Source organism: Glycine soja, chromosome 8, assembly GCF_004193775.1.
Source record: "Glycine soja cultivar W05 chromosome 8, ASM419377v2, whole genome shotgun sequence".
Classification (NCBI taxonomy): domain Eukaryota; kingdom Viridiplantae; phylum Streptophyta; class Magnoliopsida; order Fabales; family Fabaceae; genus Glycine; species Glycine soja.
This window is the reverse complement of record NC_041009.1, coordinates 10146078-10170205: the sequence shown is the minus strand read 5'-3', so window position 1 is coordinate 10170205 and position 24128 is coordinate 10146078. Positions and strand designations below refer to the sequence as shown.

At 33.8% G+C, this 24128-nt stretch overlaps 4 protein-coding genes across 5 annotated transcripts; 1 reads left to right on the top strand and 3 right to left on the bottom strand.

Annotated features, from left to right (window-relative positions):
* Window positions 1-995: 995 nt before the first annotated feature.
* LOC114421832 (60S acidic ribosomal protein P3-like) lies at window positions 996-2448 on the bottom strand. Its single transcript, XM_028387920.1, has 2 exons — window positions 2161-2448; window positions 996-1366 (listed from the first exon to the last, which is right to left on the bottom strand). Exons 1-2 carry the CDS (start codon window positions 2356-2358, stop codon window positions 1202-1204), a joined length of 363 nt encoding a protein of 120 aa, XP_028243721.1. The 5' UTR covers window positions 2359-2448; the 3' UTR covers window positions 996-1201.
* Window positions 2449-4058: 1610 nt separating this feature from the next.
* On the bottom strand, window positions 4059-9693 carry LOC114421830. The gene is made up of 15 exons (XM_028387917.1): window positions 9675-9693; window positions 9441-9516; window positions 8218-8377; window positions 7861-8118; window positions 7487-7661; window positions 6888-6949; window positions 6600-6763; window positions 6372-6469; window positions 6110-6168; window positions 5865-5999; window positions 5547-5776; window positions 5287-5446; window positions 5014-5089; window positions 4878-4928; window positions 4059-4587 (listed from the first exon to the last, which is right to left on the bottom strand). The coding sequence occupies exons 2-15, from the start codon at window positions 9503-9505 to the stop codon at window positions 4373-4375; spliced, it is 1908 nt and encodes a 635-aa protein (XP_028243718.1). The 5' UTR covers window positions 9506-9516; window positions 9675-9693; the 3' UTR covers window positions 4059-4372.
* Window positions 9694-13468: 3775 nt separating this feature from the next.
* LOC114424468 lies at window positions 13469-16705 on the top strand. Of its 2 annotated transcripts, none has more exons than XM_028391323.1 (7): window positions 13469-13763; window positions 14245-14344; window positions 14421-14547; window positions 14656-14777; window positions 15280-15401; window positions 15494-15663; window positions 16230-16705. In XM_028391323.1, exons 1-7 carry the CDS (start codon window positions 13637-13639, stop codon window positions 16242-16244), a joined length of 783 nt encoding a protein of 260 aa, XP_028247124.1. In that variant the 5' UTR covers window positions 13469-13636; the 3' UTR covers window positions 16245-16705. The 2 variants fall into 2 exon arrangements, with proteins under 2 accessions (XP_028247124.1, XP_028247125.1); XM_028391324.1 differs by having other exon boundaries at window positions 13471-13763; window positions 14427-14547; window positions 16230-16689.
* Window positions 16706-18976: 2271 nt separating this feature from the next.
* On the bottom strand, window positions 18977-21765 carry LOC114422831 (protein-tyrosine-phosphatase MKP1-like). The gene has a single exon (XM_028389370.1). It carries the CDS (start codon window positions 21376-21378, stop codon window positions 19483-19485), a length of 1896 nt encoding a protein of 631 aa, XP_028245171.1. The 5' UTR covers window positions 21379-21765; the 3' UTR covers window positions 18977-19482.
* Window positions 21766-24128: the final 2363 nt, after the last annotated feature.

Genomic DNA, 24128 nt, shown 5'->3' with positions numbered 1-24128 from the left:
TGTTAAAAAAATGTATGTTATCAAATTCATCTTCCCTTCCAAGTGCTCATTTATGGTTAGATAAAGTAGAAAAAATAGAATTAAGATAAAAAAATTTAGAAATAATTCTAAATCATCCCATTACCTTTTATTATAAGTTTTAAATATGTTTTATACTTTTAAGATAATAAATATTTTTACTTTACATTTAATATTTACTCGGTAGTATGAGAATTTATAGGAAGATATAATAGAAAATTTTAGCATTACTCAAATCTTAAAATAAAAATAGAATATAAAAGCATAACATCCATATCAAATTTTGAAACTATTACAACGGAACACTACCTTAACTTGTGCTTATAAGTAAGAATTTCAATCAAGTTCCTAGTATCAAATTAAATATGTTTTAGTTTGATTCTTGATAAAGTATTGGACCAACAAATCATAATTGAATGATAATTAACTTTATCTTCTTACACAAAATTTTATATTTGAATCTCATAGATGAAAAAAAAATCAGATTCCCTTACCAATGAATATTTCATACTAATAACATAATAATAAAATAATAAAATAATGATGTTAAATTTAATTTCAACGTCTTAATTAATTGATAAACATCAAAGTACTAATTTACCTTTTTATAATTTAAAATATTAAAATAAACATTAGTTATACTTTCAAACACCAATTTGGGGTATCACTCAATTTTAATGCATTGGATGCTGCTTGCAAACCCAATTCCTTTGATCCAAATATGCCAAGCAATTATATTTAGAAGAGTCCTAGTAGCACTCTTACCCCCACCCTACCGATAAATGAGAAAAGAAAAAAAAAAACAATTTTAAGAAAACGTGAATTTTAACGAATGTATCAAAAGTGTTAGGAAATATAGTATTTGTTAATACTATTTCTCATACATGTATGGTTGTTTGTTCAGTAACATGTAGGAAGAAAATCGTATTAACAGCAAAAACCGCTTGAAGGTATCATCAGCACAATCTATCCGCCAGTGATAAAAGAAGAGAGAGACATTTGTTTAAAAAAGAAAATAATTACTAAAACCCAATACAGAAGAACCATTTGGGTCACAGAACATAACTCTATCCGACGAAGTTCAATGTACCATTAACTGGTGCAAATCAATAAACAAACAATTTATAGGATTAAACACTAAAAACACTTTTCCATCAAAACTCAATAAAAAGCAGAAAAAACTCTAATCAAACAGTCCCAATCCCATATCATCATCGGACTCTTCCTCCACCTTTTCTTCCTTTTTCTCAGCAGCTGGGGCAGCATCAGCTGCGGCAGCACCACCTGCAGGTGCAGCTGCAACAGCACCACCACCACCTCCAACGAATACTGCACCACCCACTATCACCTGAACAAAATAATCAACAAAGGATAAATAACCTCATCAGTGTGACCCACTTTATGATTGAATCCAACAATTAAACCAGCCAGGCAGAAATGCCACCATCAATCATCAATAACACAGTAATTCATTGAGTCGGACATGTGTATTTAGTATTTTTCTCCAATTAAAATTAGGTTCATTTCGATAATCGTCTGTCTAAGCAATGTTAAAACTTAAACTACGGAAAATAGGAGTCAGTTTTCTATGATGGACAGAAGCTGAACTTTATAAGTAGCCGCGTCCCAAGTCTAAATAAAAATACATACTTAAAATTAATACCCATTAAATCGTCTATCAGCAAATGTTACCAGTGTAAAACTTCAATTCTTCAGAATTGCACTAAAAGCTCTTGAGTAACTAGATCTAAATTTGTAATCCTTTTTTGTGTGCACAAATTATATACTTTTAGGTAATGAACAATGATTAAGCTTTACAGCTCATAGCACTTAAACCATTAATTCTCCTCAAGTCAGCGCACATTCTCAGAATAATCAGAATGAAAAACCAAAAATACAATAGAAAAAATAATAAAGTCAAAGTATTAATTCCACAGCAGAATCTTGTAAATGAAAAATAAGCATAACTAAAGCCTAAGCAACACTCGAAAAGGCACAGTGCAATGACGCATAGAAAATGTAACATTCTATAGAATCCAAATAATACAAATAAAAAGGATCAGGGATAAACGCAGGGTAAAAATAAACCGTGAAGTTTTATTTCCGAATCAAGAAACCGAAATCGTTAGGGATGTGAAATACCTGGAACACAGCGGAGGTAGGAGACACGGGAGAGAAAGAGGACTGAACTCCACCGGAGGAATCAACGGCGAGAGCGGCTTGCACGAGCTTCCGTTGAAGATCGAAGGTGGAATCGGCGGAGGCCTCGATGTCGCCGGAATGTTGCTTGGCGCTCCATTCGCTGCCGGATTTGCGGACGACAAAGGTGAAGACTCCCATGGTTATTGGTTACTCTAAGCGAAACCCTAATTAGAAATTGAAGCCTCACAGAGAGCAAAGTTGCAGTGCGGCAATTTGAGTTGAGCGAATCGTTTATGTACCAGTGAGGTTTTGCAACCCTAATGCTGTGTACGTGAAAAGTCCATTTAGTCCATCCGAATATGATACTTATTTTAATGATATTTGAAAAACTTATACTAGCGCGAATATCTGTGTAAATAGGAAAAAAAATAGAATTTAATCAAATACACTGTTTATTATTTACTCTTATATTATTATTTTAATTAAAAATATGATATATATTAAGATTATTAATTTTTATAAAAATTATTTTAAAAATATTTAACTAAGTTTTTATCTTCTAAACTTTTCAAAATTCAATAGTTCCTAATAAAAGTTTGATTAATCAAGGTCCTTTAATTTTTTTCTCATAAAATGTTTTAGTCCTTGAACAAAAATTTAAAAAAATTTTAACTTGATCAAAAATTTTAAAAAATCAAATTTTGGTCCATGAATAAAATTCTGAAGTGCACTATTTTAATTTATTTAATGACATTTTAGGAATTAAAAATCACACTTTTAAAAAATTTAAGGATATTGACTGGTCAAAATTTTAATAGAGACTTAAAATTGAATTCCAAAAATGTTTAGTACTAAAAAATTAGTTAATTCTTTTAAAATTGGATAGATAATTTTTTATTAGTTAACCGTTCAAATCTTATATTGATGGTACATAAAATTATACCAAAAAACATTTTTATTTTGTTTCTTTTTTATTTGTGTTGTTTTCTTTTTATTTATATTTTATATTTTATTGACCGTCCATGCCTATAAAAAAAAAAACTCATCAACAAATTTTCCTGTGAAAACTCCTAGTTGATTTTTTCACTCTCACAAGTATTACGATATCATAAAAGGCCGTGAATATCACAATCCGATTTGGTTATTTTTGAGAATATGCCAGCCTTTGTTTCCTTGATGGTGCTGGCTGATTTTTGTAATGTTGGTTACCCTCGTGGGTTTTAATTCAAGTTCGCTCTTTGGGGCCTAGGCCCCGTTTTTGCCACCAAATAAAAATCCAATTGCTTTTCGGTGGTGCAGTTTTCTTCTTTTATCGGAAAAGACAGAAATACCTCTTACGAATCAATTTGATCCGTAAGTTAATTTTTAAGACTTACGGATCAATTTGATCCATAAGTCTTTTACGGATCAAGTTGATCCGTAAGTTGATTTTTAAGATTTACGGATCAAGTTGATCCGACGGATCAAATTGATCCATAAGGGGAGAAATTAACAGGGACAATTTTGTCATTTTAAAAAATACTAGGTGCACCTAGCAATACTCATTCTTTTTTTCTTTATGTGGGCCACAACCAAAGTCACAAAAAGAAAAATCGTTTTCTAACAGACAAACAAATTTTCTTTTTTGGTTAAAAAAATATGCAAGTTTCATGTGGCACTGAACTGTAAGAGGTAGTGGCAACTGGCAAGTAGACTTTTGACCTTTTACTCCGTTCTGTTGTTACTTTTGCTTAATTCACTATGAGCATTTTTAATTTCCTAACTACATGTAGTTTCCTGTTTAGATATTTCGATTTGGTTTTCACTACAGTACAGACCATCATGTTCTTAAGTCCTTCTACATTCATGATAGTGGTCAGTGAATCAGTGATATATGGAGCCCTAACAACACCACTACATAGGTACATTACCCTATTAGGCCACGATTTTATTTTAAAAAAACAAAATGTGTTCTTCCAAAGTAACCATCGCGTACTTGGAAAAGCATGAGGCTGACTAACATACAACTAATAATCTCCTATGTAGTTTGTTTAAACACGGTGCGGTCCAACTGTTACGTACCGCACTACACTGCATTAACATATACAAATTTCACCTAACCCCACCAGAGGAAGAGTAATAATTAAATATGGGGGGAAAAAAGTCTCAACACAATGGGATGCTATTTTCTTTTCCTTTTCTTTTTTAAATATTAATTGGAAGCCATGCCAAACTAGTTGCAATTTAGAACAAATAGTGCACATCCATGAATTTCCACGTTCATTGATATCGTCCCTTGCGTTGTTATTACATCTGTTCCACTCCACACTTCCTCGCCCTTGCATGAAGTGATGCTTTTGTCAGGAAGAACCTTAGCCAGATATGATGTCTTTGCATATATCTCCGTCTTCTGTTCGCTTAGATTGAAGAAAGCAAGATAGATTTCCCCTGAATACAGATATAAGATTAATATAGGATTTGACTTTGACTCCTATTAGAGGGTGAAGTGGGTAAAATTATAGTAGTTGATTGGGCCTTTATTTAAGAGTCAGATGGTACTCATGCTTATTTAAGCAAATTCTACAATGTGTGTGTGTGTGTATTTTATTTAAGTTCTTAAAAGGTATTCATGATTATTTAAGCAATTAGCATTTTTCCAATTTTGATGCTTTGCAGTGGCAGAAAAGAAGAAAATTCTTGACATCCATCCAAGTGTTTGTTAGAAAGTAGAGAGAGACCTGTTCTTCCTGTTGCGATCCAAGAGCGAATCCCACCAGAATTAACATTAGCTGCATGAGTGACCAATTTGCTTTATGAGTGACAAATACAAGGAAAGGGGGAAAAAGAAAAGAATAAATGTTTACAAAATTTTACCTTCAATATACTCTACAGTTGCACAAAGACCGGAGTAACTATTTACCATGGTCCCATTGGAGTTCAGTTCCCAGATCTGTAGAAGAAGATATAGATCAGCTTCCAACAGAACCAATAAAATACAAATTGACCAAGGCATATGATACTCAATAAGGGCAAATATAATAGTATGCACATAACGACGTTGTTTCAATGAATCACACACAGGACTCCGTTCCTAAAGATTAAGAGCCACATGCTACTCTTGTACATGAAATATGGACTGCAACATACCTGATTTGAATCCCATCTGCATGGAGAAAATGTACCTCTCTTGAACTCTTTAGAAGTAACCTTTCGTCTTGGAGAAGCGTCCAAGCAAAATTTCATTCTGTCAGTTGCAACTAATTGATGTTTCCCTCGATAGTCCTCTTGATACATACTCACCCCGTCTCTATAACAATACCAATGTAACAATTTCTGTTGTTAACTGCAACACAAATATTTAAATGGAAGTTGGATAAATGGAAAATAGAAAGATAAAGCAGGATTACAATCTGAATTGAAGTTCTCTTTTGTGTACGCAGAAAGGGGCCTGATGCTTGTTTTCTAAACCCTTTTTCCAACAGATTCTTTCAAGATCTTGGTTAAGACTTTCAATAGACCAACCCCTCGCCTTTGATTCACTGCAGCTAGTCAAACCCAATGAATGTATTCCTTTCTTAAGTCTTCTTTCTTTCCCTCCAGGGTGCTTCAAGTTAATTGAGCTTGTGATGTAAGGAAACTGTCATTGAAGTAAAGTGAAATGATTCATGATAAGTTCTATGCTTCACGTGCCTATAATTCCCTAAAAAATTAGATGGCTCACATGCCTCCATATTGTTTGAGCTAAAGTAATTAATCTCTAGCAGGGTAGGATTTGTGATAAGTTCGTATGTGGTTGGATCGATCCTCCGCACATCCCCCCCATACATAAGGGGAGACTTTGCCAAAGACCACAAAGTCATCTGTCAGATAAGAATTGATTCACTAAGTCTATCATAATGCATGTACGAAGTTCAAAATAGATACATGAATATATAGGAAAGCAATTCAGTTATGCATTTTTTATCAATACCTGTGTCCTTTTTTCTTCTAGAGTGAGTTTACTAAATCTGTGTGGACCTTCATTTGATCCTACAGATAGAACAGGGGGATAAGAAATAATTCCATAATCCATATTCCAATAACATGAAGATTCTAGTTCACACAAATGAATAATAGATAAAAGCAGTTACTGGATCAATACATACATATAAGTAATAACCAACTCATGCTCAGTATGAGGATTATGACATTCAAAATGGGCAAATAAAAAAGTAGCAGCCCAGTCTCATTACCTGGATCAGTTAGCCATCCAAATGGTAGCATGTCCAAATCAGGCCAGGAATTTCCCTTCAAACCTTTCCCTCCTATCATATTAGCTGTAGAAAAATCCCTGGTTCAGAATTAAATGAACTAAAGTTATGTAATATGGTGATAATATGTATACGGAGAAGTAGCATGATTGCAACATACTGCAAAGACTGATAAAAAATCTTAAACAGAAATATAGACAGCTTAATCACCTTGTTACATCAAAATGAGCCTTGACGTCCTCCCATTTATCCCAGTCATCTCCTGTTATTCGATACATGTTGACTAGTCCACTGACATCCTTGGCCATGGCTGGTGTCACACTGGTTCCGGGAGACAGAGAATACACAATAGGGCGATTAAGCACACTGAGAACCTGTCATGACATGTCATATGATAAGTTAGCCAATAAATCATTGGCAAAATATTACCAATCTCAGTGTTTATGTGAGAATGAGAGGTAGAGACGAGGGTAAGAGGGAGAGGGAACTGTAGAATACCTCCGACACATAGCTTATTTCATTTAAATCCAAGTCATCTCCAAACACACAGTCATGTTTCACTGCAGGGACAGCAGAAAATCTATCAACATAGCTGCCAAAGCATAGGCATAATGATGATATATGTATTCTCATAGATCATAATGAAAATCCAGTTAAGAGTCTACTAAGTAATTTCTATTGCATTTTTTTTCCATGTAAATCCTGAATTAGCGCATAAGTGAATAATCCATCAATGCTTCAAAGACTGACACAATTTTAGAGGTTTAGAATGCATGAAAAAGGAAACTGTAGTAAACTAAGTTTTACAAGTGTGGCCCAAGGAAGTGGGCTGTGTTGATTTTATCTTTAGTGAAAAATAGAAGTTCCTTGATATGATAACAATTACTTGAAGTCTATTGGACCACTAAAATATCAATACTGTCCTGCTTAGTCTTTTGATGAAAGATGAAAAAAGCAGTACCACTGTTTCACTTACTAAACTTAGATTAAGATAGTGCAAAAAAAAATATTTAAATTCATCATGATTGTCGTCTGTGACATGATGCAAGTCCTGATAGTGCATAATAAGCAGAATACAAAATTAGTTGTACTAGTACCGAGATCAACACCCCATGCAGCATACTGCTCATAAAGGGATTTCAAAAAAGCTCTCCCAGCTCCCAACTTCGTATTTACACTCATGAAACCGTGAGGCATCCATGCACAAGCCCTTTCTGGCATTGCTATGTCTTTTGCATGCCACACTCGACCAGATTCTTGATAAGCACCTCCCTAGGAAATTGCAAGAGGAGGAAATCAAGGTCAACAAGAACTTCCAATTAAGATAAAACAATATTATCATATTCTGCCTGCCATTTTGTACATTTTTAGAAAGAAAAAAAAAGGTATTATGTAAGGCATCCATCACTTCAAATTTCTAATACAAAAGTATACAAAAAAAATCAAGTCATAGCAGAAATGCAAAGAACACCTTTGTTATATCTAGGATAGGGGTGTTTGCATTGACAGCTTGCGTGCTTATCCCTCTCATAACGTGAATCCCAAACTTCAAACCTAAACTATGTACTTTATTAGCTACTTCACTGAATCCCTTCCCACCTATGGAAGAAGGCCACCTTCCTGGGTCAGGGATCATCCTTCCCCATTCATCGATCACGTCAAATCCAAGAGAATCAGGGTAAGCACCCTTGACTTTCTTCCTATACCAGAGGTAATCCACCACGACAAACTACAAGAGTTGATGGAAAGAAATCAGTCCATATCTAACCAAAGCACTGCTAACACAGATAAATCATCCATAAGTTATTGTTCTTTGCAGTATCTATACCTGATATCCGTGAGCCTTGAGACGTTGAGAAACCATTTCAGCACTTTGTAAAAATTCGTCTTCAGAAATTGTCCAGCAAAAGGAATCATAGGAATTCCAACCTCTTGGTGGGAGGCTAGCTTGCTGTAGCCCACTCTCAGATATATTTTGAGATGACACACTGAAATGACACACTCAGATGTATATTATTATGTTATATTTTTCAATTTAATATACTTTCAATTTATATTTTCTGCAATTAATTTGGACAAAATTGAAGCTTGCTTGTAAGGTTTACAAGTCATTCCACACACACTGCTCTAATTGAAGCTAGTTTATATTCTATATTAATTCAAAATCACATTTGCAATAGTAAACATTAATGTTAAAACCTATGCTGAGTTTCAAGTCTACTTCTCCAAATTAACCAGACTTGGGCTTCCAGCATTTGACATCGAGGACCCAAGTCAACAGTGACATTATTATGTTACTGATTTTAAAGGTTGCATGGGTATATGATTACCATAAATGATATTTAATGCAAGTTTTGTAAACAGCTTTTGACATTTAGCTACCAATACTATATCTAAAGCAATACATAAAACCTGCTTCTGAAAATCACCCAGCAATACCAAATCCACCCCAAATGTGAGTGAGCTCTATACCTTTTTGTACTCATATAATTTCAGGAAATAATGACAACAGTGCTCCAAATGCACTATAAATTTTTCCTTTATTAATAATAATAATAAAATTATTTTCTGTTCGAGAACAAATATTTAAGTAGATTTTTCCTTTTTGAGTAAGAATTTACACATGCAAACTGACAATGACTAAAAATGCAAAAATCTGAGTTGAATTATCTGAGTACCTTTAGACTAATTAGACTAATCGACAACAGCAGCAGCACTACAACTATATGTCCGACTTGATAATTCCAAAAAGCAGTGGAAAGTTTGAATACTCGGTAAATCACTATTTCTGTGCACAGATCCACCAGAGTAACCAGTGTGAATCAGTCCATTTGATAAGCTCAAACAGCAAGCAATGGCAATGTGAATTAATAAAAAAAGCAGAACACTTTATTTATAGGATCTGGATTCAAGCCTCCAAATAAGCAGAAATTACCAATCAAGCATATCCTAACAATGTCCAAAGTGTAGCATAAAGGACTACACAAGTGAAACTCAGAATCAACAAAACAATAGCAAGGGAAGCAGAAGATTCATTCCATGGTTGCATACCTCAGAGAAAAGAGAGCAAGGAGAACCCATAAAGAGGCTAAGGACACCGAGAAACACTTCATCATTGCGGGCAGGTCTGTTCCACCAAACAACAGTTCCCACTCAGTTAAATACTGATAAAATCTCCAACTTCATAGTACATTATTTATAATTTCTAATAAATTAAATTTGAAATAACAAATATAATATAATAATATAACGATGATGCGTTGTGAACCATATATATAAGCTTACATGATGCCAATGCATAATCATGTCACATGACATTGAAAGCAACGTAATAACGGTGACGTTTATCTGTTTTACACTTTTACTTGAATACAGTCGTGGCTTTCTTGGAAGGGATGCGCATTTTTGGTTTTGTCGCGACCTTGTTTAACCCCTGACACTTGTTTACGTTACGCTACGCGCATGATCCCAATTGCAGAGGAGCAAACGTATCTACCACCTCCAAAATTGTGGCAATTCATTCCAAAATTCGGATTTGTATGCATGTCAGCGACGATCAACGAAGAACGGTTTGGGTGATTAAAAAGTGCACGAAAGTTGTAGTTTGAAGAGGGAGAGAGAAAAGAAAATAAGGTAATAAAAATTGACGAGAATTGAAGAGGGGTCAGTTTCACACATGCGGTGTGAGAGAACATGATATCATGTGTGGTTTGATGTCGGGCATGTGTCTAGAAATTTGCGGGGTGGAGCGCGTGAGCTTAGATTCCTCCGCACAAGACAAAGATACAGCTCTAGTAAAAGACCTTTCCTTTGGTTTTGCCTCTTAATCTTAATCTTTGTCTATTCTTGATAATTGATAATTTCATAACTCATTAAATGCTAACATTCTACTATAAATTATACTTATGCTTACATGATACCCAAGTCATAGTTAATCCGTGTTATAACAGTCAAAGAAATTAAAAACTTCCTTTTCATGTTTTTTCCTTTTTAGATGTTCGCATGCAAATATCCTTCTTGAGAAATAAAAAAGCGTCTCTTAATATTTGAATCCTGATTTATATCACTTTGCATGGAATTAGTCTCGGACATAATTAATTAGAAAAATTACTCTATATAGTGTCCTAATTAAGGACCATTTACTGTTTATAGGAAGTCACTGAGACAGTAGGACTTTGTCTTTGATAATGTTTTTCTCAAGATTATTTTATTTTTCATCTATATTACTCTCATATAATTTATTATCTTGGTAGGGTGAGGTGCGTTGGGTGTTTTTTGTTTTTTTGCATTTTAACCAAAACTTTCCATCTATATATATAAATACATGAGATTCTATATATAGGTGATGTTTTATTATGTTAATGATATATGTCAACAAAATTTAATCACGACCTATGCACGATAGAATCTCATCCAACCACCGTTCCACCGTTTCATTCTACTCGTTGGAATTTATCTTGGTGGATTCTTGAGAAAGATAGGAACGGAATCAATCACGGACCTAACATAAAAAATAAAAAAATATCCATGTAGTAAGCGGGGAAAGGAACAGACCAATGCTATTTATAGCTTGAGTTAGTTTTGGCACGAAATGGTTCATTCATATGCTCACCTAATCAAGAGGGGGCCGTTCTGCATTTTCACCCAAGATATCACGAACAATGTGCTCCAACATGAGAGCGTTGCGTTCACTCTAAGAATTACTTAATAAGTTGCTTATAAAAAATATTATTTTAGTGTTATATATGATTTTAAGTTATTTTAAATTAGAGAAAATTACTTATATAAATAATTAGTGTTGGTAAGTTGTTAAACTTTTTTCTAATAAAAAAAAAGTATATACTATTGTGTAAGGCACAATGGGTGTCCAAAGCCATTTACACAAATATCATAAGTTGTTTAACTTTATAATAAATATAAGATAGAAAAATGATCAGTTAAACAATTTGTTAATAAAAATTCTCATTAGAAAAAAAAAAAAATTGAATTGTTTAAAATTAGAGTTACATAAATTGGGTTGCGTATACCACGACCACTAAATATTTGTGGGGATTTTTTTCTATAACTTCTTAGGATCAACTTTAATATTCAAAATACAAATTTAGAAGTATGACATCTTATACCACCCACTTTGGGCAATTGCTTCCTACACTTTTCGAATTGTTTCCTCCACTTCTAATGTTGCTTTTGGAAAGAAAAAAACATTCTATAAGCAATATGAGAATAGAAAAAAATCATAATTATTAAACTCGACTTAAATCAATCGGGTCGATCCGTTGGTCTAGGAATCGAACACTCAACCAATTCGAGTCACCTGTTGGATCGATTTCACATATAACCTGGTGCAATCCGATTCAACTCAGCATGACTCAATCTTGAATAGCAACTCGGTGACTCGGTTGACATGGTGCATCATACATTTTTAGTTTATTTATTTATTTTACAGTTGAACAACATCACTCATATTAAAAAAATAAATTTATACCTTACACTTATACTTTTATAGATTTGCTTATATTTTTTACCAACCATAATCGCATCTTGAAATTTGAGATGATAAAGGTGTTATCATTTTCAATTTTTCCTTGAATAATTTGTGTGTATTAGACTATGTTTGTAATTGTACGAAAATAATATATATTTTAAATTCTAACTTAAGATTGTTTATATATATTGAATTCTAAAAAAATATATTTCATGCTTAAAATTTTAAACAAATTCATAACCATTGTTGAATTTTATTAAACTTTCAATCTTAAGTATATAAATTTATATGTAATGAAACTATTTTTTTAATATAGATAGGGTTATGTGTATTAACTTATAGTGCATGTTAAAAAAGAAAAACCGTAGCTTATGATGTGTTTGGTTAATTGGTTGAACTTTTATTTTCGGATAAACAACCCTTCTAGGAGGATATTTTTATTTTCTAAATTATTAAATAAGGATAAATTTTAAATAAATACAAAAAGGGATATGTCATAGGATTTCTCATTACTTCTAAGTTCAAAATTATAAATCATTTTATGTTTTTTAATTTTTTCTATGGGAGTTGTAAAAAAATTTATGACTTTTATTTTATGAATTTGACTTTGAAGTTGTCAATTATTTATGATTTTAAAGTTATAAATTATTTCATTTAAATTAATATTTTTATTTAATATTTGTATATATTATTTTATTTCATATTTCCTATTTTTATATTATTTTAATATTGTATTTGATAAAAATATTAATTAAAAATATATTAAATAAAATAATATATAAAATATTAAATATTAAATATTAAATATTAAATAAAATTAAAAATAAAAATATTAATTTAAATAAAATTATTTATGACATTTAAAGTCATAAATAATTTATGAGCCATAAATAATTATTTATAACTTTAAAGTCAAATTTTAAAAGAAAATCAGAATTTTTTTACAAACTTTAGTAGAAAAGGAAAAAAATCATAAAATAATATACGATTTTGAACTCATATGTCATGTAATATCCTACAACTTATCTCTTGTTGGGTATTTATTTAAAAGTTACCTTAATTTGATAATTTAGAAAACAAAATTACCCTTTTAGATTGTTTCATCCTTTATTGTCATTGCATTCACACGAACTTAAAATAATAATATTTATGTGTTATCTTCATATTTTGATGAATTAAATAATTTATACATAGCTGATGAAAAGAAATTGTGCATATAATATTAACAATTATTTATTTATTTATTTCGATAATAGAACAACTATTTTATTAGCAACCAAAATTATTTATTTTATCTTTTAAAAGGAGATGCTCTCATTAAACAAATCGATTTTTTCTAAGGTGTATTTTTGTAACAAAAGAGGGAAGGATTGTGATCTTGAAATTACATGGAGAGAAGTTACTCTTATGAAAATAAAATACAATTTTTTAAAGTATGTTTAGGATCATTTTCTAGTCAAAATTTAAGTGATATTTTTTGCCACGTGTAAAATGTCAATCTTAATTGGAAAATAATAGGCAAGTAAATTTTTGTTGTATTGTAGACTAAAAATAAAAAGAAGGATTTGGAAGGAAAGTTGTACTCACTTATTCTATATCAATATAGATTAATGTTGTTGCAATGGCGCCATTCACCACCGTCACACCGCCCACCGTCACCTGCTACCTCTCTCCTACATGATGTCTTTCATTTCACTCACCTCTCTCACTCTCTAATTCATTCTCTTTCTTTTCTCCCATTTTCATCAATTCTCCAACAAAAATGAGAAAATGCACTGTGCAGGCGTTGGGACTCGCTATTGCCTTCTTCCTTTTACTCATCCTCCTAACCCCATCCATTCCTCAGCCTCAGCGATACCATGACTTCGCTGACAAGCGCGAATTCTTTGGTACTTCCTTATGAAAACTATTCTTACCCTTTCATTTCCAGTAAATTTTCCTTAAAAATGTGAACTTGGTTATGTAGAGGAGTTTATGTCAACTGGGCAGAGGAGGGTCTTTCTCTCTTTCATTTCCGTTCAGTTTCTTTTGTTGGAAAATTTTGAAAGTAAAAGGGTTTCTTTTCCGAATTTAACTAGAATACATTACACTAAGTGAACAAATTTATAAGGATTTCTAATAATAAATTGTATAATGTAATATTGTTAAAATTGAAGAGTTCAATTTCTATATATATTTAGTTCGCCAACTATTAAAAATTATGGTTAGTACGAACTTTAAGATAATTATTATTGTAAAAAATGTACAACCTTATCATATAAATATTGTTTGTGATTAATTCACAATGTAAAAATTATTTTCTGTGAAAAACTTTACGGTAATAGTATCTTAAAATTAAAGTTTTTTTTCTTCTTTTTGATCGTTCTTCAGGCATTCCCAATGCACTTAACGTGATATCAAATTTCCTATTCATGGTTATTGGTCTCATTGGCCTTGTGCTTTGCCACCGTATGAACTATTTTAACATCAGGTATTTTCATTTTGTCACCATCAATTTCTTTAGCTTACGTGATTGTTGTTGTAAATTATATAATTAAGATATGTAGCATCAGTTTGCAAGGTGAACTATGGGGTTGGACATGCTTCTATGTTGCTGTGACTTCAGTTGCTTTTGGGTCTTCATACTATCATTTTGGCCCAAATGATGCAGGACTTGTGTGGGACAGGTTGCCGGTGAGTTTCTCCTATAGAAGTTGAATTCAATTCAGCCATTGTTGCAGTAGAAATCTATATTCTTCCATTTCATAATTCTGATTTCTTGATTATTGTCTGTTATTGGAGATGTCTGTTGCTTTCGCGTCTCTGTTGGCAATCCTTGTCATTGAAAGGATTGATGCAAAGAAGGGAACAATTTCAATTGTCTCTCTAATTATGGCGGGCATAATGAGCAATGTGTATTGGAGGCAAGCCTACTTCTTCATTCCTTCCATTTGCATGAGTTTTTTTCCTTACCCTATTGCATTAGTTGGACATTTACTCATTGATACAGTACTTCTAGAAGTGAACAAAATTGCTCTTCAGACGGATAAAAAGTTGGACAAAACTTAGTTCCAGTTCTTTAGATGCTTTTAGGGCTGTTCTTTAGTCAAAGTTGAAGTTTCATCACGTCATTCAATGCCAACTTTAAATGTCAACATTTGTTGTGTAAGTTATGAAGGTGAAACTCTAATTTTAGTTGGAAAATAACACTAAAAGCACCAAACTGCATCTAACTACTGTCCTAAAAAATTGCCAATTCTGAAAATGTAGTTATCATAAAGATATAGGATTTATTGTGAGTGGCAAGATAATGTCAAAATTAGGCTAGTTCTTAACTGAGGCCTGAAGTAACTGAGAATCCAGTTTACTGAACTTTAGCTCTTGAGAATAGTTGATACTTTTCTCACTTATTCTTTTATAATGAAGGTTCTTTGGTGACATCCGTTTATATGTTCTGGCCCAAGGTGCATCATGCATTGCCATACCTCTCATGGCTACTTTATTGCCTCCAATGTACACGCATTCAGCATATTGGCTCTGGGCTTCAGGTTTGCACTTTTGGTATTGTATAATAGCTGTTTCGATGTAATGCAGATACTCTTTTCAATTACCTTCAATTTCAAATTTCAAATCTTGGCAGGATTTTATGTTCTAGCTATGCTGCAAGAGGCCGCCGATAGAGTGATTTATTTACTGACGTTTCACATTGTCAGTGGTCACACACTTAAGCATTTGTCTGCTGCAATGGTTCCTATCATCCTAACAGTCATGCTTGCAAAGAGAAGTGTTTACTCGGAGAAGCTTTTGCATGTACGCAACACTCAGCTCCATCCAATACAAATGTGAATTATAATGAAAGATTTTGGACTAAAATTTCAGTGAAAAGAGTGTTGACATTGTCAACACAAAATGAGTCAGCATTACCGTCCAGGTTATGGATATGCTATGAATGATTCCCCTTTCGCATCAAAACTCTTTGCTGTCATTTCTATATGGATCCCAAACCATTAAAAAAGGAATTTGGGAATATTTTTTATATTTATTACCAGATTTTCTAAAACTATCTTGGCAGTTTTCTGCACTTGAAATAATTTCAATCCAATTTTCTTGAGGCAATATGCTACATTCCTAAAATTTTTGTTGGTAAAGCATTCTGCATTTGTTTCCTTTACCCAACCAAAATTTAGCACTTTTTTGGATATTATAATATCATTTGAGTTATTACTTAATAATGGAAACTACGTATTTCTTAGTTCCTTCCTTTATTGTCGTTGTTATCTCCATCTCCCCTCCTTTTGCAAAGGATGATTTTCAATTACGTCTTCCTATAATGGCTAGAATCTTAAACTCACGTGGTTGATGTGGTCTGTATGCAGGCAAAGTCTGCTTAACACGTAAAGCATTTCCCTGATTATGATCAAAGAAGGCATTTGAGTTGTGGAATGATCTCAGCAATGTCATCCTTTCTCTCCCACTGAAGAGAAAATAGAAAGCTTAAGCTGCTTAGTGGTGCATGGAGCATAAGTAGTTTGTTAAATATTTATGTTTATAAACTTTTGTGCTTTAAGTTGTACTAAAAAAAAAAAGAAGGTACGTGGATGGAACTAATCACACCCTATCAATTGTTATACAGTAACATTCACCTTAATTAGCTTCTTGTTTATACAGTCCTGTCCCGATCTTCAATTTATAGCCAGTATTAAAATAGAAGAGGTAGTCCAAGTAGATGAAGAATGGAATCTTGACTCATTCAGTCACTGTTCTCTGATTTGTATGGAAGAACCTTTCTCTGATTTGTATGGAAGAACCTTTGTCTGGCAAATATTTAAGGTAAAATGTGATTTTTGTTTTTTATTTTGTTAAATATGTAATTTTAGTTTTTTTTTTATTTTTTAATTGAGATATTTTCTCTTTGACTTTTAAAAAATCTATAATTTAAATTCCTTTATTTTTAATTGAGATATGTTATTCCTCATTTTTTAAAATTTATAATTTTATGGTCAATTTCAAACAGTATATTTTTTTAATTTTTTTAATAAATTAAATTGGTTAGTGATTAAATAATTTTAAAAAAATATTTTTCATAATAAATTATCGGTCAATATTTACATAGATCAATTTTTAAAATTGACTAAAGACAAAAATTGTTGACTTTTTTAAGTGGTGGGCGAAATATCAATTAAAAAATAAGAAGCAGATTTTAAAAAAATAGAGAGACAAATATTATATTTTAGCCAAATATTTAAGAATAGAAATTAAAACTAAATTATTTAAAACTAGTGATACAGTGACTAATATCAGCAAGACTAACGGTAGGTCGGTGCCATTTCTCTCCCATTAGCCCACAAAATAACATCTAGGATCCTCACACTCGAGTGTAAAATGCTCTCTATTTTTGGTTGGTAATAAATATTTGCACTGATTTTTTTTAGCTTCGCACCTACAAACTAAACGAACATAGTATTTGTATTTTTAAGAGAAGAAAAATGAAATAATTTTTTTCTGTAAGATTTTTTTCATATAAATTTTTCTAAATGCTTATTTTTTAAGTTGTGTTAATTTTAGTCTAGGAAGATGCTTATTTTATTATTTTCTTCTAAAAATGTTGATGAAAAAGTTTATCCAAGCATGCCCTAAGCTATTAACCACCACTCTTGCCAATAAAGACAAGTCTCCAATAAGCACACTTGCTTAACCATAAACAGAGTAAGGATTTCAAGGGAACCATGTGTGATGAAACAAGGTGCGCATTTGTTACATTTTGTGTGTATAATGCTTAACTTGTGCGTTACAGGTTGACTATAAGCACTGCAATCAAGATTGGTCTTGCATTCAGAATGCTGAAGAGAAGCATGCTAGCCATTTAGACCTTGATAAGCTTATCGAATAGAAGCTCGTTCTTGTGGCATGTCTTAGAGTGTGTTTTGTTTTCGTTAGAAAGCTTGAAAACGGATGTTGAGTCCAATGAGGATTGAGTTGAACGTGCTTTTCTCCCCAAGCCTGCCTCGGACTATAGTACAAAAAATTCCGCATAAGTTTGCTACCATGTAGCTATTGACTAACTAACTACATATTTCTAAGGATTAAAACCACACCTGTTTAAATTAAAGAAACAAAAATTATACAAAAAGCAAAAACCTACAAACAAAAGTACTTCTTTTTTTTTTAAACCAAAAAACAAAAGTACTTAGAAACGGCCAAATTAGTCGCTTTCATTTTTTATTATTGATGCAACAAAAGCAACCAGCGGTGGCATTGATGAACAACTTGTGGGTAATCAAACTGCTGAAGGAAGTTGCATTCAACGATATCTCAAGTAAAAGGTCACATGTCTAGAAGTACAAATACGTCACGTCGTGTGACTCTCTTCGAATGAAACGGTCCCATGATGCCATTTTCAAAGGCTATGTCTGCTCTGTTTGTTCCTTTTGCACAGATTATACATATGTTTCAACGTAAGGACAAATTATCCACATTACCCTTTACCGTGCATGCTTCATCTCATTATCAGATTCTGATATCAGTATATATTTTTGGAAACAAATTTGGAGTCTTATAATACATCTTTCGAATTTCCATAGGTGCAGTGCCCCATAAAACTAAATAGGAAATCGAATCCACTGCTAGACAAAGCCTCCCAGTGTATCCTAAATAAGTAAAGAATAATTGTGTGTATAGATTAAATGCTTCACTTTGAGATGACTGGTTCACATACATTTACTGGTAAGATTATATCCAGTAAGTTGGAGACTACTATTGGAGTTTAGACGTACAGTAGTAGTTGATGCCATTCATATAAACCACGAAATGCGAATAAACAATTTGGCACCATCAAGTAAATGAAATATTGTTTCTGAAACTTGGTTTTAGTTTTTTAGTGGAAACAGTAACTACTAAAGGGTGATGATAACATCTCAAGCAATGTCCATCTGCTACATGATTCCCCCTACAAAGGTGATCTTTTTGCACTAATTTTATATCAATTTTGCTAACCATTGCCCTTTACAAAGGATAATGATTTTGAAATTATAAATGATTTTTTTTATTAAAAAATTTAGCGTTTAATATTATATCATTCATACTGGCAAGTAGCTGGAACAACCGAACAAAGAAGAACAAGAACAGCCAAAGAGAAAAATAGACTTTATATTCACTTAAATTTGATAATTGTTATGTACTCGAGATGCTATCAGTGCATTGCCTACATGTCTTGTGTGGTTTTTATTGCTCAGCCTACACTACAAACCTTTCAGGCATGCACCAATATTCAAACAGGAGTGAAAGTTTACCTCCAAAAATAGATCATTTGAGCCAACTATGGCTATACGATATATCTATACAGGAAGAGACTGAACCACTGTAATAAAGTTAACTTTCTCTTAGAAGTCTTCTACTTCAAGCATAACAACCTACCTTAACATGAAACAGTACCATATTGCAATGATCCTCAGCCATTAACCTTATTCTCAACAGCTATACTAATGATATCAACATCTCATAATATTAGCCATTTCCCACTGTTGTCATGGTCAGATTTGCTTGCAACTAACATCCTTCATCTAAGTATCATCCAAGGCAGGCAATGAGAAAGACCTGGATCTTACCCGGACCTTGCTGACACGGGATGATTCACTGGCCAAGGGGTAGCATCATGCGAGGTGGCGGGTTACTCCCTCTGCGCTCTGCAATGGAGAGGGAAGATCCTTTGCGCGGCAAACTGGACTTTGCCCCTACCAAGGTGTGATTAGCCAGAAATGCCTCACCTTCTTTCTGAACTAAAGAGCGACTCTCTGAGGAAGATGCATCTTTCACATGATTGGGTTCAGCTGATTCCAGACCGGAAGGCGATGACTGCCGAGAAGACACGATTGACAAATCAGTCGATGAAGGCGAAAATGTAAAGGAACTTGCATAATCCGAACTGGCGGGTGAAAGTGGTGGAGATTTGGAACTGAATTTGGAGCTGTTACTTAGAAAACAAGCAAAAGAATCCGATGCTGCTCGACTATGAGGCGATGGTGGCGGCATTGATGACCCAACGCTAGGAACAACAAACTGATCCCTGACTTGTTGAACACTATCCTTTCCCCTCTCTAAGCCATTATCTACAAAACACTCAAAGGAACTCCACGAACCACCCACATTGTTAGAAGATGGTGGCAAAGGAGGATCAACATTCTTATGTTGATTTCCCTCTTCAATGATGTTCACACTAGACTCACAGCACTTAGAGGATGTGAACAACCCTTTCATGATACCACTAGCAAGCTTCCTTGTCAATCTCCCCCACCCATTTTCCCTGGCAGGAAGGCAATTTTCCGATCCAGCATTAGACAAAGAAAAAGGTGGAACAACCCCACCAGCAAGCGCCTTATGAAAAATCCCAAAATCCAAATCATACTCCTCAACTCTCCTGGGACGAATCCCCACATCAATCTCAATTCTCTCCACCACATTCTTCACCTCTCCATTCTCCACCACCACCACTTCCTTGGTAGAAAGAGCAATCCAAAACTCCTTAGGCTCTTCATCCTCAAACACACTAACAATCTTCTCCGTTGCCCTCTCATACCGAACAACCTGAGCAGCCGCTGATCTTGCATTGCAACACATCACCGACCCACACTCCTTCCCAATCCACACGTATATAGCATTAGGCACATGCACAACAAATGCGCCACGCGAGTCAAGAGCGCGTGAGGAAGGATGATCAATCAACTTAGGCACAAGATGAAGAGGGTCATAAGGAGAATGAGGAGCCATCCTATACATCCTGAGAACAGAACTAGGACTCGCGGGCATGGCGTGCACGCGCTTCTGACACTGCAACAGCTGGCACGCGAAGCCCATGTTGGGGTTCGTTACGCCACGCGCGATCTTGACATAGTGAAAGGCGTCCTCGAAGCTCTGGCCTTCCCTCCACATGAGATACGCGATGACGAGCGAGGTAGAGCGCGACACGCCCTGGCAGCAGTGGACGAACACGCGCCCACCCTGGTTCCGGACATCCTCGAAGTAATCGAAGACGTCGTAGAGAATGCTGGTGATGTCCTCCGAGGGTGAGTCACGCAGCCAGAGGGTCTTGTAGACGAAGTCGGTTTTGAAATACTCGGGGCACACGAACCCGACGCAATTGAGCACGTGCGTGATCCCGTGCCGCCGCAGAAGCTCGACGCTCTTCGCCACCGTGTCACTCCCCAGGTACACGTGCTCCGCGATTCTCGAACATTCCTTGTCGTAGAACGCGTAATAGTCTTTCTTGAACTGGAAAACTTGACCCGAACCCGAATCTGGTGTTTTGGTGGACCCTCTAGGGGTCGGTGGAAGAGACCAATCACCGAGATCGTCGCAGCCGGCGCTGGGCCACTCCAAAACGCTGCGTTTGTGGATGGCGAGAGGCTGAAGCGGACGCGGCGGTTTCCGGGTAACCGGAGACCGGTCGGTCCAGGAAACTGACCGGGAATGTGTTGTTCTCCGGTGACCGCCGGCGCGGTCGTTGTTGTTGTTACTCTCTTCTCCTAACATGGGTAGAAAGCAAAACTCACAAGACGCGAACCTTTTCAATTGGGTTTTAAACCCATTAACAGAAGTAATAATGGGTTGAAAGCAAAAGCTTAGAAAGGTAAAATGGTGATGGTTATGGTAGGTGCGGTGTTGTGTTGCGGCTAGTTTCGAGTTTTCTCACCTAAAACCATTGACCGTGACCCACTCTGACTCTTTCTTGTTATAAAGAGAGGAAAATTCAAACAGAGAGGGGTGGATCTTGCAGGGAGAAGAGAGAAAGCGGTGTAAAACAGAAGAGGCAGAGGGACGTGAAGAGTTTGGAGTTTGCTGAGAAATGGAAATAAAAGTGGGGCTGGGTGGTCATGGTCTTTCAGTTTGACCGAGACATAATATGCTTATATGCGTCAAAGTGCCACCTTAGTTTTGGAACACTTTTTTCTTAAATATAATACTCCAATAAATACACTGCCTCTTTAAATCTGCATTTATTGTTTCACATTTTCAATTTACTTTTATTTGACTTTCTTTCTACCCCTATTAATTATATCATCTGTTTTGATAATATTTATATTTATATAATAAGGTCCAATAGTAATGTGCATTTAAAAACCCAGTGAAGGAAGTCCTACGGAATTTAATTCTTGTTCTATTTCTATTCATATATATGTGTGGTCATTGCTGTGTTTTTGAAACGGTTTTAATATTTTGGATTTTTTTTCATCTGGTAGTCAAACGGTTATTACAGTTCTTTAATGGTAGATGTTACAATGAAAAAATGTTTGACCAGAGAAATAAATGTTTGTTCTAGAATATGTATTTGAATTGATTTTATTTATCATCTGGAAAATTCTCTTTATACTAACAACATTAAAGCATCATTAAAAGAGTTGACACTTCTACCGTCAATTTTTTTGGAATATTTCAATATATATAATGGAAGAATAATTTTTTTATAATCAAATTTGGTCAACGGATTTCTTTTGTGATTTCTTAAAGTTTTTTTTGTTTGACCGAGAGTTTCTTAATGTTATGCAACATTGTTTAACTGAAATGTATGGTAAGACCAAATAAAGTGCATTCTTTATACAAATATGTTGTTTGTATAAAAAAATGTTCCTTGAGAATTTTTTAATAAATAAAAATCTTTTGCACTTAAAATCAACAAACAGGAGAGGAAAATTAGCAAAAACATAAAAATCAGAGTCAAACCATTTTCTAAAATAAAATTAAAACATGATAAACTCATAATTAAAAAATACAAAAAAAAAATCACAATCATATTTGTAATCCCCGTTCATCGTAAGGTCACAAAAACAAATTTATTCTCATTGCAATGATGAACTTGGTGATGATCTATGCTAAAAAAGTTTGAATGTTGGAGGGACTCAAACACACTAATGACACATCAAACTCAACATATACTAATAAAATCACAACAACAAAAAAATACAAAATCAAACTCATTTTCCATTGCATGATAAAATTGGTAATGACCTATGCTCAAGAATCTTAAACTAGCAAAGAGATGTTGGAGAGACTCAAACACACAAATGACACATCAAACCTGCTTTACATTAGAAGCTCGAACTCATTGGAAAAAGGATAAAGATAGATACTCATGCGTGTTAAAGACAATTTGAACCCTATCTCGGTCAAAGATGTCACATAGAGAAATGTCTAAGCTCAAGGGCCTTTTTAGAGAAACAAATGCATTGAAGCAAAAACGTATTGGAGAGAAGCAACTGTGCCTAGTAGCATTTTGAGTGAAAATAGGTAGGAAAGTGTTTTGAAAAAGAGCTTAAAGTGAATATGAAAAGAAAGTAAGAGAACATTATGATTAAAATGAACATGAATATGAAAAATTGATGGAAAAGTTGCGAAAATTACCATTGCGTACAATTTAACCAAATTTAGGGAAAAGTTGTTGAAACTCCTAGTTAAAAATCATATGAATACTTTTCGCAACAAAATTACCATTGCTATTCAACTTATGAGTTATGGTGTTGTCATTCTTCTCGAGTTATATTTTTTGGTTCCTCTCAAGTTAATTTTATTTCTTGCTATTGTTGTTCTCAAATCACAACTTTTTTTTTTTTACTAAAGGGATGCTACATACAAGTTGTAAGCAAAAAAAGAAAAGCATAAGCTTATAGAACAATTTCATTGCTATATGTTATTTAAGCATGCATGACAATTATTGAAAGATGAATTGAAGAAGGCATTTGAAATAACAAAAAGTTCTTCTAAAAGAACAATGATTCTTTTTTATAGGACATACACATTGTCTTATAGCCTAAAGACACCAACAAAATTTGAATACAATCCAATATCGCCATTGGTTCACCAATGGTTGTCAAAATTGAGTGTTAACTTGTAAACTCATCCAAGTTGACAAGCAGACATATGCAAATCAAGTTAAATAGGTAGAATTGCTCAAAATTGTTCAAAATCATGAGTTCACGTCCAAGTTTGCAAGTCCACTTTTGCGCTTCATTTTAGAGTGGCTATGTACTTCGTCTCTTTGAAGAATCATTCAGTCACAACAAAAAACACACATTGCGACAAAAAATGCAGTAAAATTGCAAGTGACATTTTATTGATTGTAAACATTGTAACATATCACATGCCTTCATTTAGGTTTTTTGGATCCATTGATGTTATTTTCTCGGGCCCTTGTTCCTTTGTCGTGCAATTTGTAACTTATCGCATCTATACTTTCTTAAATTTCAGTTGACACATTGATAAATGTTTATGAAATTTTAAAGTGTTTG

Coding starts and splice junctions, on each gene's coding strand:
- LOC114421832 (XM_028387920.1), bottom strand. CDS start 2,358: ATGGGAGTCTTCACCTTTGTCGTCCGCAAATCCGGCAGCGAATGGAGC. Junction 1,367..2,160: donor CTACCTCCGCTGTGTTCCAG/GTATTTCACATC, acceptor TATTTTGTTCAG/GTGATAGTGGGTGGTGCAGT.
- LOC114421830 (XM_028387917.1), bottom strand. CDS start 9,505: ATGATGAAGTGTTTCTCGGTGTCCTTAGCCTCTTTATGGGTTCTCCTT. Junction 8,378..9,440: donor CTTGCTCTCTTTTCTCTGAG/GTATGCAACCAT, acceptor GTGTCATTTCAG/TGTGTCATCTCAAAATATAT. Junction 5,777..5,864: donor TTAGCTCAAACAATATGGAG/GCATGTGAGCCA, acceptor CTTCAATGACAG/TTTCCTTACATCACAAGCTC.
- LOC114424468 (XM_028391323.1), top strand. CDS start 13,637: ATGAGAAAATGCACTGTGCAGGCGTTGGGACTCGCTATTGCCTTCTTC. Junction 13,764..14,244: donor TGACAAGCGCGAATTCTTTG/GTACTTCCTTAT, acceptor ATCGTTCTTCAG/GCATTCCCAATGCACTTAAC. Junction 14,345..14,420: donor ATGAACTATTTTAACATCAG/GTATTTTCATTT, acceptor TAAGATATGTAG/CATCAGTTTGCAAGGTGAAC.
- LOC114422831 (XM_028389370.1), bottom strand. CDS start 21,378: ATGTTAGGAGAAGAGAGTAACAACAACAACGACCGCGCCGGCGGTCAC.